Source organism: Vigna unguiculata, chromosome 1 (assembly GCF_004118075.2).
Source record: "Vigna unguiculata cultivar IT97K-499-35 chromosome 1, ASM411807v1, whole genome shotgun sequence".
NCBI lineage: Eukaryota > Viridiplantae > Streptophyta > Magnoliopsida > Fabales > Fabaceae > Vigna > Vigna unguiculata.
Window position 1 is genome coordinate 28057653 of NC_040279.1, and position 15818 is coordinate 28073470.

Here is a 15818-nt window from a genome sequence, read left to right on the forward strand (position 1 = left end):
CTAATCTTTCACTACACAATTTTAAACAGCTAATCTTTCACTACAATATCAATCTACATCAACATCATGGATACTAAAATCAGATTCACTACAACCAATAGACACACCAATCCAATTAACAAGTTCACCCACTTTCTCCATCCCTTAACTTCTTTCTCTAGAATATAAATCTTTCGCCTTTGCCTCAGAATAATTGCATCTTTTTCGTCATCACCATCTTCAATGCACCATTTAAAGAAATTGCACCCATAACAACCTTCACTTCCACCCTGTTCTTCAAAAAAAAACACAACAAAGAATTACTTTACTATGCAACTATCTCCAAACACAAACATAAACTTACCCAAAAAAATAACACCATATGACTGACCTTGAAATTAGGGCATCCCCAAAACTGTCTCCCACCATTCTTGATTGTTCTAGCTGTTCTCAGCACAGCTGCCACTCCACAATTGCATGTGGGTGCTTCACCCAAGCCTCTACAGCCACCACTACTACAGCATGAGCTTTGATTTCGCATCACCCGTGAATTGTGAGTGCAAGAAGAAGAGGATTGAACCCTTGACATCTCTTCACCCTTTCAGAAAAACCAGAAGACGAGAAAACTAAAATTAGGTCAATCTCCACAACAAAAGGGGCACTTTAATTTGATCACAAATAAATACAATCCAAGTCATTTTATGTGAACCCTTATTTCTGCCACGTATCTGTTGCACACTGCCAGCTCAACAGGTCCCAAACGACGTCAAAGTGTATTTAACGGAAGGTACTAAAATAATCCTCTTTAAAAAGTTTGGGTACTAAATTGAACATTCAGAAAGTTCGGGTACCAAAATGAACATTCCGAAAAAGTTTGGGTACCAAATCAGTATTTATACCTAAAAATTAATAGTTAACAATAACCTTGTAACGTCCCATTTAATTTAAAACAGCAATTAAAGGAAACGCCACACATAAGATAGTACAACAACGCAATCCTGGGGTTCTTAACACCACCCCTACAAAACTAGGCACACCACAATGCCAACCGAAACAGGATAACGATTTGACTAAAAAGTTACAAATCCAAGAACAGCGAAATACAGGGGCCATAGCCCAAAGAAGAGTCCAAAGGAAGCCATAGTCCAATCCACGTGGACTAGGCAGCGAAATCTCCATTTCCTTGCTGGCCACGAGAATCTCGTCCATCTGCTCCCATCAATCAAATTGATGATCATCGCAAAAGAAAAGCCACACCACAGAACATACAACAAACAACAGAAAGGGTAAGCCAGAGCCAATAACATATTCATCATACAGTCAATTATATTTTCACCATCCCATACTCATACAACAACCAAACATATCATGACCCTTCATTCAATACATTACGACTCGACTCGACTCATCTGGATACATATAACTTAGTCGGATTCAGCGGATGCTTGCAATTGTGGTGGATACCTCTGCTCGACCCTGTGCTGCTCACCCCCGAGCTATGTGTTACAAGTGTTATGATGAATCAAATCTCCCTCACTACAAGGTTAGCCCTTGATGAATTTCAGGCCTCCTGCTACTCTCACCACAGGAGTCAGTCTGCTCTAAGTGAGACTAACTGGCTCCTTAGAGCGTCAGGATGCAACCTTAACTTGAATCCTTACCTAGTTATACAGATAGGGCACCACCATGGATACCCACTAACAGGGCCATGGAATTACGTCCCGACCACTGAAGCGCGACCCCAAAAGTCTCACCTAGAGACCCCAAGGAATTATGCATTGACACATACAAAACATAACCACACAGCCAAAATGATATTCACCATGCATGTATACGTTAATTGTACCAACCTTTAAGCCAACGCCTTTCATGTTCTAGGCCCAACTCATTTCCTCTCATCACAAACCATCCATGTACCAAGGACTTCCGAAATCATATCGTTATCATGCCTCTTTCATACCAACCATTTCATTACAATCTCATGCGAAACTCATGTCAACTCATTAAACATAATTCATGACTTGCATTACTTTATCATACTCATTCATATCAAACCTTTAGCACAATACTCAAAGCCAAGCAAGCATTATCCATACAAAACCAAGAAAACCATCCCACATTGCACTGTCTCGCCCAGTACCTCGCTCAGGTTGGAGGGTCTCGCTCAGGCGAGATGGTCTCGCCCAGGCGAGTCCCCTTCGCCTAGGCGAGGGCTCGAAAAAGACAGCAGGAGCATACACGGGATCTCGCCTAGGCGAGATGCTCGCTCGCTCAAAAAGCCGAGCTGGTTGCCTGGGCGACCTTTCGCGCAAAAGTCCTAGGCGAGCTCCCTGTTCATCTCGCCTAGGCGAGACTGGCTCGCTTGGGCGAGATTAACAGGTCTCGCCACTGTTCTTCACTGTCCTCAACACAGTTCATGCCCAAACAACAACACAAATCATGCCATACACTCACAGTCACATATAAACACGAAAATCACAGGACATCATCAAAACTAACAACATTGCACCAGACAATAGGGTTCTAGCTTACCCTTACTTGGAACGAGCTAGCAAAACAACCCGACACGAGCTTGACCCTAAACAGCGGAACGCAATCCTTAATAGGCGACTCCAAGAGCTGGAAACCATGGCCAACAGCGGAAACATTAGTTGTTTAGGGTAACAGTGGGGGAAAAAACAGACACAAACGGAAGAAGCACTTACGTAGGAAGGGAAACGGGTTCGAACCGGCGTGCTCACGATGGTCCCCAAACCCTAGCAGAGGTAGAAGACGACTGCGGCTCTAATGCAAGGATAACAATTTTCTGAAATGCCAAGAAGTGAAGTGTTTAGGGCAGACCTAAAGACTTTATCTGTTGAGTCGGGCTTAGGCCCACTTATAAGGGCAGTCCACTAACTTTTAGGGCAGAAAAATAAAAAGGGGGCCTTACAAACTTGTATCATAATTGAATTAAAAACAAACTGTAATAATTTTTTATAATTTATAGTTATTTAATCACAAATTCCCAGCCCATGTACATAGTGCTTTAATTAATTTATTTATTTAAGCATACGGTTTTTTTTAGAAAAATATACTTTTCTAATTCAAAGTAAAGTTTAACTCATATATTAAAATTTAATGTAAGATTGATCTAATTGTTAAAATATTTAATTAAAATAACCCAAAAAATTTTAAGACACTATACTTAAAACGTGTCGTTCTTTACAGCATTGAAATTAATTCAAAATTTAAAAATCTTTTATGATCAATTATTTAATATTAATCCTTTTTTGAACCTACTCCAAAAATATAGAAGATTTATTTTTTTCACTTAATCATCATTTAAATCTTAAATCAGACAATCGTATTTAAACTCTATTATTCAATGTGAAAAACGCAATAAATATAAAAATATATTTGTCATTTTGTAAGATTTGTTTGTACTAAAAAGATAGTGCGAAATTCCAAAAAATCCCAAACCTATAAATACCATTGGGTGTTGAGTTACCGTTTGTGCGGTGTGCATGAACGCCAATATGGGAAGCCTATTCGAGTCCATCGGAAATTTTTTCACCGGCGGCGATCAGATCCCGTGGTGCGACGGTGACGTCATTGCTGTAATCTACCTTCATTTTGATTTCCTTTCTTCCACCAATCTCAAATCCAACATTACCTTCTTCTTCTTCTTTTTTTTCAGTTCTTGGTTTCTTCATTTTAAAACCCTAGTTTTGCAACCAGAAATTCGAATGTGTAAGGATTGATGGTTTTTCTAGAATCTTGATAGGGAATCGCAATGCTGTTGGGCTTTGAGACGATAATTGGTTTCATTTTACTGTATGTTAATTCGTGGCTGATTTGTTTTGAATGAATATCTTATTGGATGGGTTGAATAGATGTTTTTTCAGAGACATTTCCTTGAATTGATCTTGGATCTGTTTTTTTTTTTTTTCTTTCTGAAGTGCTTAACCTTTGGTAATTAGATTTTAAAAGGATTTAAATTGTGTAGAAGTGGAGGAAATTTTATTGGTTATTCTCCGGTTAATCAGTTATGGCGGTGGTGATTGCAGTGGGGATTATGAATACATTGTTTGACTTGTTCCTGTTGGTTTGTGGTGAATTGGCTTGAATTTGGTGTAGGAGCGTAGCCTCTGGTGTTATTTGCTTTCCTATTCTCAGTATTGACTATCGTACATGTTTTGAAGGGCTGTGAGAGAGAAGTTGCAGAGGCTGCTCGTGGTGACTCGGAGGACCGGAAGAATGAGAGCATAATGAGGTTGTCATGGGCTCTTGTTCACTCAAGGCAAAAGGAAGATGTTCAGCGCGGGATAGCCATGCTTGAAAGTACTGTAAATTACAGAATTATACCTTGATATGCTTTTAAAATGGTTTTATTTAGTTAATACTTTTTACTTATTCTTTGGCACTAACCATTTATAAACTTATGATAGAAGTTATATTTTCTGCTTTTACGATGCTTTCAAAATCAGTTGCATGTTTTCAGTTTATATTCAGAAGGCTCTGTAAAGTGCAGCAGTTTAAAAGACATCTTATTAATTTCATGTTTTTCACTGGTTGAGCTTAATCATCTTATCTGAGTGCCCCATCTCCTTTATCCCTGGCATTTCATCAGTCATGACATCTCAAAACTGTAGTGCATAATTAATTTAAAAGTCTTGTTTATTTGTTCGGATTCCTCAGCTCATTATGGCAAAATTAATGAAATGTTACTCAGAGCATAAAGCAACCCAATTGTGAGTTATGTGATTATTCTACCAGCCTGATGGATAATTCAAAATAAGCCAAAATATCACATGCAATGCAATTTTTGACTGGTCTCCAGAATCTCTCTGGTGTTGGCACTGGGTCGTTGTGGCGTTGTGGCTTTCTATAGTTATTGTGCAAACTTTAATGTAATATGGTGAACTTCATAAACTATCATTTTAAAGGCAGCTTTATAAACAAGGCCTTTAAGATATCTCAATTTTCCCATAGCTATTTATGTTCACTCCATATAAAATCATTGGAAACATCATTGTGGTTTCTTTATTAAAGGACTATGGATTTGGCCTTTTAAATTGCCATTTCTTTTCAATGAAAATGGATAGCCTTTACCTGCTAATGCTGCTGTGTTCTGGAAATTGCCACCATGGCCACATCCTATTCTACTTTTTCAATTGCTTTTCTAATATATTATTCAGATGTTGATATTGAAGTATTCTGAGCTTGACCTTTATATCCATGGATAAGCTTTTACATCCTTAATTATGATTTGCAGCTTCTTTGGGCAATGATAAAAGCCCTTTGCATCAAAGAGAGAAGTTATATCTTCTCGCTGTTGGTTACTATAGAAGTAATGACTATGGAAGGAGCAGGCAGCTTGTGGAGCAATGTTTGCAGGTTTCTGTTTCTCACTTGTAGTCAGTAGTCAGAAATTGATCATCGTACTTTGCCACTTCTGGATTGCCATTTTATGGATAATGGATAGAACTTGTCATACTTATTTTTTATAATACCTTCTACAAGTGATTGATGTTAATTCTGTTCGTTGCATATAATGGATCATTGTGTTGGTCTGGGGGATCCTAGGAATGTCAATACCCATTGTTATCCTTTATGAGATATCCAGTACCCACTGTTTTGATTCTATGCTGGGAGTTTTTTTTTTTTTTTTTTCATTTCATTTAGCTGATATTTAGGGTGTGTTTGGATTTCAGTTGGAACACTCATATCAACTTTCTGTTTATATTGAAACCGCCAACATATTTGACACTTTCTTTTTCAGATTCTGTTAGCAGCAAAATCCACCTCAAACTCTAGTTGAATTAAAAACTTTGATGGGTTTGTCTTTTCCAGTTTGAGTTGGATTCAACTAAACTTAATGTTATAATTGAAATCCTGACGCACTTAATCTACTTATAACTTTCGTTTTAAAGTTTTCCAACATAGGGAGGCTCTTTTTTTTTCTTGATAATATGTTATTTGCAAATTAATGGGTTATGTTAGAAGTGATATCGGGCTGCTGTTGGAAATACATCGACTAGAGATAAGGTCAATTTACAATATATAAGTGGGTGCAATCCTCACCTTACAAGCCGATTTTGTGGCTTTGAGTTGGGCTTAAAGCTCACTCTCTAACATGGTATCAGAGCTGGTTAGAGTCTATCCTAACGAACTTTCTTGGACATTCTGTTCCACTCGATATCGGGTTGCTAACGGACCACTTACTAATTTCTTGTCCCACGCACGAGATGAATATACCTCGGCGTGAGGGGGTGTGTTGGAAGTTCCACATCGACTAGAGATAAGGCCAATTCACAATAATAAGTAGGTGCAATCCTCACCTTATAAGCCAGTTTTGTGGGGTTGAGTTAGGTTTAAAGCCCACTTCTAATATGGTCTCAGAGCAAGGTTAGAGTCTATCCTAGCGAACTTTCTTGGACATTCTGTTCCACCCGATATCGGGCCGCTACTGGACCACCCACTAATTTCTTTTCCCATGCACGAGATGAATATACTTCGATGTGACAGGGTGTGTTGGAAGTCTCACATCGACTAGAGATAAGGTCAATTCATAATATATAAATGGGTGCAATCCTCACCTTACAAGCCGGTTTTGTGGGGTTGAGTTAGGCTTAAAACTCACTTTCTAACAGGTTATATGTCACACGTTGCATACATTTACATAAAGTTGTCAATTTGGCCAATCTCACGAGGTTGGAGCTAAAAATACTCACTGGGCCAAAAAGTCCACATAAGAAAAAGCATATAAGGCAAAAATTACAATAAGAAGCTCCACGGGCTAGGGCTAGGGCTAGGGCCAACCCATGGGCCGGTTTATGCGAGTTGGTCTTAGGTTAAGATAGATAGGATTGGGTCAGGACCAAGTCAAGTAGTCATTCAGGTTTGGTTTTGGTCATGTTGTGTCTAGGTCAATTAAGGTTGATAGAGTTTGAGCTGAGTCAGATACACTTCATTCTAAGATTAGTCAATTTGAAGCTCAAAACAAGTCGACTCGGGTCGAAGGTTGACCCAAGTCGGCGCGTCAAAGATTGAGTCTAGTTGTCTCGGGTGGAAGAATTCAATTGAGCCAGCCCAAGCCAAAGAATCAAGGTAGCCTAGGCCGAAAGGGTCAAATGTCGAGTCAAGCTAGCTCGAGCCAAATGCTAAGTCAAGCTAGTACCAAATGAATGACGAGTAGGGTCGGCTCGGGTCAATGGTCGAGCAAAGTTTGTCGGGGTCAAAGGTCGAATCGAGCCGGCCAAGGTCAAAGGTCGAGTGTAGTCGGCCTAGGCTGAGTAACCAAAGTTAATGGTTAAGGTCCAGGTGACAAGTCAGCTGGAGTCGAAGGTTGACCAGAGTGTCTTAGGCCAAAGTCCAAGTTGAGTCGATCAGGGCCAAAGAATCGAAAGTCAAGTCAAGTCGGCTCTGACTGAAGGTCAAATTTCAACGTGGGCTGAACGGCCAAGTCAAAGGTTGATCCGAGCTTGTTAGCCCCATGGTTGAGACGAGTCAATTTGTGGTGTAGGTTGTGTCAAGTCAACTTGAGTCGAAGGTTGAGGTGAATCGACTTGGGCGATGGTCATGTCGTGCCAGTTAGAGTCAAAGGTTGAGGCATGTTGGTCCGGGCCAAAGGTTGACTTAAGTCGGCCTATGTTGATGGTTAAGTCTAGTCAGTTGCATCAAAAGTTGAGCCTAGTTGGTCATGCTAAATAATCGAGTTGAGTTAGCTTCGATTGATGTTCGAGCATAGTCATCCGAGGTGAAGTGGCCAAGGTTAAAGGTTGATCTAAACTTGTTAGAGCTAAAGGTTGAGGCTAGTCAACCTGGGCTTGAAGTTGAGCCAAATGAGCATGGATCTCGACCTGGGTCGTCTGACCTAGGGTATGGTCAAGGCGAGCAAATTAGGGTCAAAGGTCAAGGGAGGTTGACCCGAGTAGAAGTTTGAGGTGAGTTCGCATGGACCGAGTCGACCTAAGTTGGCCTAAGTGATGTTCGACAAAAGTTGACTAGTGTCGACGATTGACCTAAGTTGACCTGTGTCGAAGGTTGACCAAATTCAGCCTAGGCCAAAGGTTGTCCAAGTCAACCTACGCAAAGAATCAAGTCAAGTTTGTCCGAGTCGAAGTTCAAGTGGCCCAAGTCGGTCGGGCCAAAGAATCAAGACGAGTTGGCCCAGGTCAAGCGACCTAGACCATAGGTTGATCCTCGTCGTTTAAGACCGAAGGAAGTCAAAGGTTGATTTGAATCGGCCCAGACTAAAGGGTAGAGTTGACTCACGTCGGGTTGAAGGCTTGACCTTTCGGCTCACGTTGACCTGACTCTACCTTCAGCTTGAACAAACTCGATTTGACCTTCGGCATAAATTGACTTAGTTCAGGGCCTGAGTCGAAGGTTTTGTATTAAGGAGTTATAAATTCCTTTAGGTGGGCCAAAACTCACTTTGGCCCTAACCCACTCTAAGAGAAGACTTTAGGTGCTGGGTTTTTTTAGGTCCCTCATTTAGTGGGCCAATGAAATGGGGCTCTTTTAGGGGTAGGTTGGGCAATGGACTATAAGTCAAATGAACACCTCTATTATATATTATTTTAGTATTCATCATTAGATTAAATTTTGATCCATGGTATACTTTTCGTAAAAAATCATAGTCTTTAAAATGATGTGGTAGTACTTTATTGAATATTGAAAGCTGGGAAAGTCTTTATACTTACAATGGTTCAAATTTAAGTTCTATAGTTGGATCCCTAAGGCATATATGAGATTGATGGGTCTTTCGAAAAAGGATCACTGAATATATGTGAGTTCAGCTTACATAAGGGAATTGACATAATCCAATAAAAAACCTTAAGACAATGAGAGTTTATGAATCTTTGTTCTTATACGATACTCAACTTTTCTTTTTTATTTAATGTGAGACTTAAACTCATTTGAATTTTCTAACAAGGATGCAATACATATATCATGGAGATTCTCTTTCAGCTTTTCTTCTTTAATACCTCTTAATTTTATGCTGCACTCATATTCTTGCAGATTGCACCTGATTGGAGGCAGGCACTAGCCCTCAAGAGAATAGTTGAAGATCGAATTGCTAAAGGTAATGGACTGACTTGTTTCTTGAGTTTTTACCCCGTAATTTTATCATTAACTAAAGAATTGCAAATGTTTGTTGTATCGATGCAGATGGTGTAATAGGAATTGGCATCACTGCAACAGCTCTGGGACTTATAGTTGGTGGCATTGCCACCGCATTGGCGCGGAGGGGTTGAGAATTTTGAGGAAATAATCTCAACCGAACATGAAGCTTCTTTTTTTATTTGTTTTTCTTCTGGAAATATGTTAAAAGTCAATGGGAAACAATGGCCCGTTGAGAAGTACTGTTTCAACTTTTTTTGTTTGTCAAAGGGACTTAGTGGGTACCTAATTCCAAATTACTCTGTTCAAATGAATTCTTTTTCTACACTGGCTGGATTACACATGCCGTACGTGGTAATAACTTTAAGCCACTGGATCCGTAATAATTTATTAGTAGATTTACATCTTGTTTGGATTAAATTGTATGATTGAATGATGGAAAATGATGGAGTTCAAAAAGAAGAGAAAGAGGTGAGAAATAAATGAAAATGAAAGTTGATTTAGATTACAACAAATGAAAAAAAAAATGAGAAAAAAATATTTTTTTTATAATGTTATTTGTTTGAGTTTATAATATTTATTTAGGGTTTTTTTTCCGTTATGTGTCTTTCATAGTTGGTTATGTAGTATCATAATCGGTTATAAGGTCTTTTAATGTTGAAAAAAAATAAAAATATTCAAAAATAATTAATTATGCAGTGTATATGATAGATTTATATTTTACTTCTGCGCTTTCCTTGGTGCAGTCTAGATTTGAGGCATGCACTCATGTCCACAAAATTTACAGTAAATAGAAATTTTTCTTTAAAATATTAAACAACCTATATTTCTATTCGTAAGACAATAGTAACTAACATAGATTTAAAGAAAAAAAAAACATCACAATTAGTGAGAACACTTTTGAAGTTTAAATAACCAAATTTGGTAATTCGTATATTGATTTGCCAACAAAGACAAGTTATTTATATATATATATATATATATATATATATATATATATATATATATATATATATATATATATATATATATATATATATATATATATATATGTGTGTGTGTGTAACGTAAAATAGTATCATCGATCCTAGAGCAGGATGATAAAAACGAAAGACATCATTATTGCCGCATATTCATTGTTAACGTGAACATAGTGAACTCTTGTGCTTTTTTATATATTTCGCAAACATACAGGGCTCCTTCTTCCTGCACCTCCTTGTTTTCTTCCTGCACCTCCATAAAATTTTAAATTCCTCTCTTACCCTTAAACTAAAATACCCTAAAACCCAAAATCTTCACCCTCCTGTATCGCCGCACCTCCTCCTTTCCCCATCCTCTTTCCACTTTGCTGGTTTCTCATGTGCACATTTTCTTTAATGGACATGGAGTTGAACAACACAAGCCAATTCCGGATTGGATCTTCCGGGAAAGAATTTTCGGATCCGGACTGGGTGTGGAGATCAAAAAGAGTTTAACAATAGGTATCAGTTTAGTCAGGACGATGGTTACCAACAAGGAGTTAAAAAGAAGAGTAAACTCTTTGGAAAAAATGGTGGCAGAGTTCTAAGAAGCTACTTAAAAATGTTTGCGTGGACGCAACAAGCTGTTAAGGGATTGATTTCTTCAATGGCAGCCATGAATACTACCAAGCAAATTGAACTTCCGCCTATGGTACATCAATAATCTTTTTCTTCTACTTTTGCTGTTCTTGACAGAATCTAGTTACACTCTCCAACCTTTGATGGCCCCAGCTCCAGAGATTGACACTCTCAATGGAAAAGTCTTTGCTTAGCAGAGACGTTATGTTAAAACATTTGATTTCAACATCAATATTGGACAAAAATTCTGCAGGATGTGCGGTTTGACGAAGGTGTTTTTGATGATATAGTGTTTGAATTGGCTTCTTTAAAACAGGATGCTTCTTTAACTAAATATTCCTAAAAGATGAGATCAGAAACATCATTTGCAAACACCATTTCACAAAAATGTAAATAAATAAAATAAACGTTTGTGAATGAAGTTGTTGAAAGGTTGTTCTTCAAGTTAAGAGAGAGAAATGTCACCACCAAATTTACAGAGTACAGATTCAGAGCGTTAGGATTGATCAACTTATGCAATCATAACCTTAAGCATGATACAACAGTTAAATACTAGGAATTAAACCTGCAAAACTACAAGAGAGCACAAGAAACTATCACCACACACATCGATACGTGACATGCATCTGGGTGATTTCACCACTATAGGTAACTTTAACTACTTGGCCCCTCTCAAGTCCATAATATCGTGCAACTGCATCACTCTGTAGCATGCGGGGAAGCTGAAAACACCAAAACTTAATATAAGAGTGCTTGTGTTGGAATATGAAACTTAACATTCATGCAAAAGTTACACTATAATATGTTCTCAACTATTATTATCAAGCACTTTCATCAAAGAAGCTAAGAACAAGAAAACTCAACTTTTATATTCGAATACGAAAATAACTCAGAATTTAAGATTCATAGGATATAATACATTTGTATATGTGAATAGAAGAATGAATACAAATATCAGTATTCCATATGGCTAAGCACATTTAATCATAATAAACATGTTTCCATCATTCCAAGAATAAAACTTATATACTATTTTCTTACCATTGGTTCATTAAATTCATTTTATTTGTTTTTATCATTTATTTTGGCAACGAACTTCTTCAGATCTTTTGACTCTAGATGCAGAGGCCCTTTTCTCTTATCAGACACACCTCAGCTTTCTCTCCTCTCTCTCTAAAAGCTCTCTCTTCCTGGGTTTATATTGTACTAGTTCTGTAGCCTCAGCCCTGTCTAAAATGTTCCGCGGATATCTTGGATAAGTCATTAAGGTTGAGCAGATCTTAGCACAACACCCTTTCTAAATACAATGGAGTTTACAACTCAAGGTCATGCATTGGTTTTCACAGTTACCGTGACAGGAAGTGTCTATGTTTATCTATATTTGTATTTACTACAACATGATTAAGTACAACATTATAGCCAGCCACTACTTGAGAAACCACAGTAAAGTAAGACATATCTAGGCAACAACTGAGTCCATTATCAAAGCGTAAAAGTTTAGTTACATATTTCAATGTGAAACCAATGTGATCTCCAACAGAAATTGGTTTCATTGGGTAATGTCAAAATGAAACTTCGTTTTATCTACACGTGACTCAACCTAAAGTGCACAAGTTCAGTGAAGATGCACCATATTAATGACTTAAAGAGAAGGGTCCATAACCAGGGCATAGACAATTGAGAATGACGAGGTTCGTGTCTGAGATAGGCTTTTCCAAATTGTAAACTGACCTGCTTTTCTTCTATATTGAACTTCTTCAGGAGATTTTTCTTCTGCCTATCAGTCAGCACCTGATGCTTTGGCTTCAACACATGCTTTGTAATATTAACAAGCAAGTCTGTGATCTGAACAGCAAGGAAAAAATATTTACATGGGTTTTGGGCAAGAAACTAAGTTTTTGCCAGCACACATAAGAAAATCAGTCAATAGGTTTCATATTAGAGGAAAATGAAATTAAAGAGACATCTTTCATGATATAGGTATTATTAAAAAAATAACTGAAAATTACAAGTGCTTGGTGGATCATAACTGAAGCAATTATGGGTACAAACTGAAGCAAAAAATTGTATGCCAAAGGTAGACAAACTCCCAGTGTATCCATGACAGAATATCAGATATACTTGAAGATTGACCAAACAGGGACTTCAGTACATATATATATATTCAGGCTCGAGACACATGAGTTAAATGATCATAACAGTTTAAACAGCAGAGTTTTCTATGACACGAAGAAACTTTTAAAAGGAGAAGATTGTCTCGCTACATATGCCATGTAATGATTGGATCTGTCCTACTAATGAACTAAGAAACAGAATCCTAAAGTTTCCAAGCTTCTAATCTGTCTTCAATTAGCCAAGTAATTATAACTTGTTCTCCAACATACTAACCACTTTTAAAACATTTTCTAACTTCAAAGAGTAGAAGGAATTATTTTCACTTTTTTCATCTTTCCCTTTCACAAAGGAACAATTTCCAGCTGAATCCTTATTCTTCACCACTTACATTGTACAGGCCATTTTTAAGTTGCATCTTCATGAAACTATAGACGTGTACTTCAATACAGCATGAACATAGAAATGCAGAAAACAATGAGACAGTGAAAAATTATGACAACATATGAAGTTAGTGAAACAGTATCACGTGAGCAGAATTTTTAATTATGAGATAGAATCAATGATTTAAAATTCATAAAAGAAAAAGAATGTAGTTGAAAGAGTTCAGCTTTCAGTCCGAATTAGATGATAGAAAAGCATAGGTGAGTTATGATATGAGAGAAAGCCATGGTTTCTGGTTAAAGGAAAATCTCTTGCTTTTAATAAATCAACAAGCAGCGAGAAACCTATAGAAATCAAGAAAAAGCAGTGAAAACGGAGAGAGAATCAAAGAAACCTCCTGCTGTGAAACCATTAACTAAATGAACTTACTGAAATGTGATGATTCAGCAACACTTAGTAGTTAAGACTTATTCACAAAACTCAAATTCCAATCAACTTAACGTTTTATGGTTTTATGGGTGTTCACAATGCAATTGCAGCCACAACTGTGCTACGGTGGCTGCAATTTAAAACCTTGTCCAGAGATGTTAGACTGATAGCTGAGCATAACTGAAGTGAATATTAGTATTACTCAAACACCATGAAATATCTGACATACGTTTGTTCAACATGGTAACCACAACTATTATAAGTGCACACAGGTCAATAATGAAAATCCGTCTCAACCAATCCCGTTAGAAATACAAAATGCAATTTTATATTATCCACCAAAAGCTAGAAACAAATAAAAGAAAACCAATCTGTAGAACATTTATGAGAAATGTTTGAGATAGAATCACAAACCTGGAAAATTTCAACCTTGAAGGAAAAAAGAGCAACGGCTTTCAAGGCCTGGCTAGTAACATGATTCTCCACTATCAAAATAAGACCACTCAAAGTGTCTCTATTAACAATCTGCCCCGCAATGTTCCGAATGGCAGTAACTTTCACAGAACCTGGCCCGCAGAAAATGACTAAAATCTGCAATCAACAAGGAACTGATTTTACTACAAATACAAATGTTCAGTCATTTTCAGGTGTTATTGAGTTAGTCCCTAAACTTCGTTTTGACACAGTCATAAAAAGATAACTTTTTCACTCTGTACGTCAAACATAATTTAAGAGTGGTAAAAATCACCAAGACAAACTCAATTTACAAAAAAAAATGGTAAGAAACATGTACTCACTTTCAGACATAAACATCAAAACATAAATAACTTCATTAAATTAATAAGACCAACTTAACAAAATGAATTTCATCCAAAATCAATTTTTCTTCAAAATTCCGGTCAGACAGGGTAAATCAAATGTGTCTTGCAGATGAAAAAAAAGTTATCGAAAAGAAAGAACCCAGGAGAGATGACCATTCAGTAAACATCAGCAGATTCTTTACACCTATAAAGTAGTAAAAAACACATTGCCACTATATAAAAATTGAATTTTTTCCTTAGATTTCAGGGAAAGACATTGAAATTGAGGGAGAAAGACAAGAGGGGACATGTTGGGTGGAAAAGAGATGAAGAAAAGGATACCCTTTTGGAAGGGTTGGTGGCGTGAGTGAGGGAGAGGCGGAGACGGTCAGGGTCGGGGGAATGGCCGTGCATGTTGCGGAATTGGGAGAGAGAAAGGTCGATTTCGGTGGAGGGAATGGAGTAACCTCTGTCTCTGAGCATTTCCAGAGTGGTTCTGCGAGACAAGTAGTATCTGTGAGTTTCAACGGTGCCATCATCGATGAACTTGCTCAAACAACCTTTGACTTCTTCTGCTTCTTCTTGTTCTTCTCCTTCTCCTCCCACTCTCTCCAACTCCAACCCGTTCTCAGCTGCCATCTCTCTCTCACTGTGAATCAGAGCCACTTCTGTTCAAATTTTTCTTTTTAATTCACTGCTGATTGCGAGCATTAAATTAAAACTGACATATTAATTCATTTTCATATTTCAACTTTTTTATGAATGTATTGATTAAATAATGAAAATATGAAAATTATAAGAAAAAAACTTTATACCAGTACCAATATAACTTTTAAATGAGTAAATATATGAAGGTTAAATATCTTTTATTTTCTGAATTAGAATTTATTTTTATTTAAAATTTTAATATATTTTGAACTTTAAATTTAAAAAATAAATAAATATTTTTTTTTAATTTACTTTTTGTTAATTTTTCTTTTTATGTGTTAATATATTAATGTTAGTGTAACATCCCAATTTCAGCAGCTTAAAACTAATAAAAATAGGGAGTTTCATCATAGTTCCAAAACAAATAATCCAGTGTACCCAATATATTAATACAGTCTTACAAAAAGGTATGACTATAAAAATATATCACTTATACACTTAAACTAAACTAATAAACTCTGTACTACCGACCACTGCTAAAGCTCCCCCTGGAAACCTCTTCTTCAACACTAAAACGATGGCTCTTCATCCTCCATAAGTGCCTTTGACACTGCAACCATATATGCTCCCACCGAATAGGTGATCATCGCAAAAGGAAACATGCAACACAAGACAGGAACACAAAAAGCAAGGGTAAGCTAATCTGATTAAGGAATCATGCAGTTCAATTATAAAAAGAAACCATGCAATCTTTCTC

General features: G+C 37.2%; 2 protein-coding genes across 2 annotated transcripts; one reads left to right on the forward strand and one right to left on the reverse strand.

Annotated features, from left to right (window-relative positions):
- Positions 1-3421: 3421 nt before the first annotated feature.
- On the forward strand, positions 3422-9533 carry LOC114177079 (mitochondrial fission 1 protein A). Its single transcript, XM_028062316.1, has 5 exons — positions 3422-3578; positions 4164-4302; positions 5237-5358; positions 8989-9052; positions 9139-9533. The coding sequence occupies exons 1-5, from the start codon at positions 3486-3488 to the stop codon at positions 9222-9224; spliced, it is 504 nt and encodes a 167-aa protein (XP_027918117.1). The 5' UTR covers positions 3422-3485; the 3' UTR covers positions 9225-9533.
- A 1572-nt stretch (positions 9534-11105) lies between these two features.
- On the reverse strand, positions 11106-15110 carry LOC114177274 (DNA-directed RNA polymerase V subunit 5A-like). Its single transcript, XM_028062552.1, has 4 exons — positions 14756-15110; positions 14028-14204; positions 12420-12533; positions 11106-11410 (listed from the first exon to the last, which is right to left on the reverse strand). The coding sequence occupies exons 1-4, from the start codon at positions 15050-15052 to the stop codon at positions 11285-11287; spliced, it is 714 nt and encodes a 237-aa protein (XP_027918353.1). The 5' UTR covers positions 15053-15110; the 3' UTR covers positions 11106-11284.
- Positions 15111-15818: the final 708 nt, after the last annotated feature.

Bases quoted from the DNA above. Each gene is read 5' to 3' on its own strand.
- LOC114177079 (XM_028062316.1), top strand. From the start codon at position 3,486: ATGAACGCCAATATGGGAAGCCTATTCGAGTCCATCGGAAATTTTTTC. The intron at 3,579-4,163 runs GTAATCTACCTT...CATGTTTTGAAG, and splicing joins GCGACGGTGACGTCATTGCT to GGCTGTGAGAGAGAAGTTGC. The intron at 9,053-9,138 runs GTAATGGACTGA...GTATCGATGCAG, and splicing joins TGAAGATCGAATTGCTAAAG to ATGGTGTAATAGGAATTGGC.
- LOC114177274 (XM_028062552.1), bottom strand. From the start codon at position 15,052: ATGGCAGCTGAGAACGGGTTGGAGTTGGAGAGAGTGGGAGGAGAAGGA. The intron at 14,205-14,755 runs GTATCCTTTTCT...TGTTGATTGCAG, and splicing joins CCACCAACCCTTCCAAAAGG to ATTTTAGTCATTTTCTGCGG. The intron at 12,534-14,027 runs GTTTGTGATTCT...CTTGCTGTTCAG, and splicing joins TCAAGGTTGAAATTTTCCAG to ATCACAGACTTGCTTGTTAA.